The 627-nt window shown below is 33.5% G+C and overlaps 1 protein-coding gene across 1 annotated transcript in view; it reads left to right on the forward strand.

Annotated features, from left to right (window-relative positions):
- LOC106473207 (structural maintenance of chromosomes protein 6-like) overlaps nucleotides 1-627 on the forward strand; it is a 42,042-nt gene that overhangs the window by 35,350 nt on the left and 6,065 nt on the right. Inside the window, exon 22 of the mRNA XM_022401693.1 lies at nucleotides 208-287. Coding sequence (XP_022257401.1) covers nucleotides 208-287 — 80 coding nt within the window. The remainder of the gene's footprint in view (nucleotides 1-207; nucleotides 288-627) is intronic.

The following is a 627-nucleotide window of genomic DNA, read 5'->3' on the forward strand; positions in this document are numbered from 1 at the left end:
CATAAAGATGTGATAACAGGGTGTGTGCATAAAGATGTGATAACAGGGTGTGTGCATAAAGAAGTAATAAGATGTGTGCATAAAGATGTGATAACAGGATGTGTACATAAAGTAGTAATAACAGGGTATGTGTGCATAAAGATGTGATAACAGGATGTGTGTGTAAAGATGTGATAACAGAATGTCTGCATAAAGATGTGATAACAGGATGTGTGTAAAGATGTGATAACGGGATGTGTGCATAAAGATGTGATAACAGGGTGTGTGCATAAAGATGTGATAACAGGGTGTGTGTGTGTGTGTGTAAAGATGTGATAACAGGGTGTGTGTGTGTGTGTGTAAAGATGTGATAACAGGGTGTGTGCATAAAGATATCAAACAGGGTGTGTGTGTGTGTGTGAAGATGTGTTAACAGGATGTGTACTTATTATGAAGTGATTTGTAGTTTTCAATAATACTTTTTTGTGATTAATATCTGATTAGTTTTTACAGTAACAAACAAATACATATTTTTATAAAGAATTTTATATTGATTTGAAGACTTCAAAGGTTTTTCAAGTGCTCCCCTCAAAAATTTAATTGTTCTTATAGTGGCCTTTTTTTAAAAAAAGCATAAAGCATAGTGTT

This window comes from Limulus polyphemus, unplaced genomic scaffold (assembly GCF_000517525.1).
Source record: "Limulus polyphemus unplaced genomic scaffold, Limulus_polyphemus-2.1.2 Scaffold5971, whole genome shotgun sequence".
NCBI classification, from domain to species: domain Eukaryota; kingdom Metazoa; phylum Arthropoda; class Merostomata; order Xiphosura; family Limulidae; genus Limulus; species Limulus polyphemus.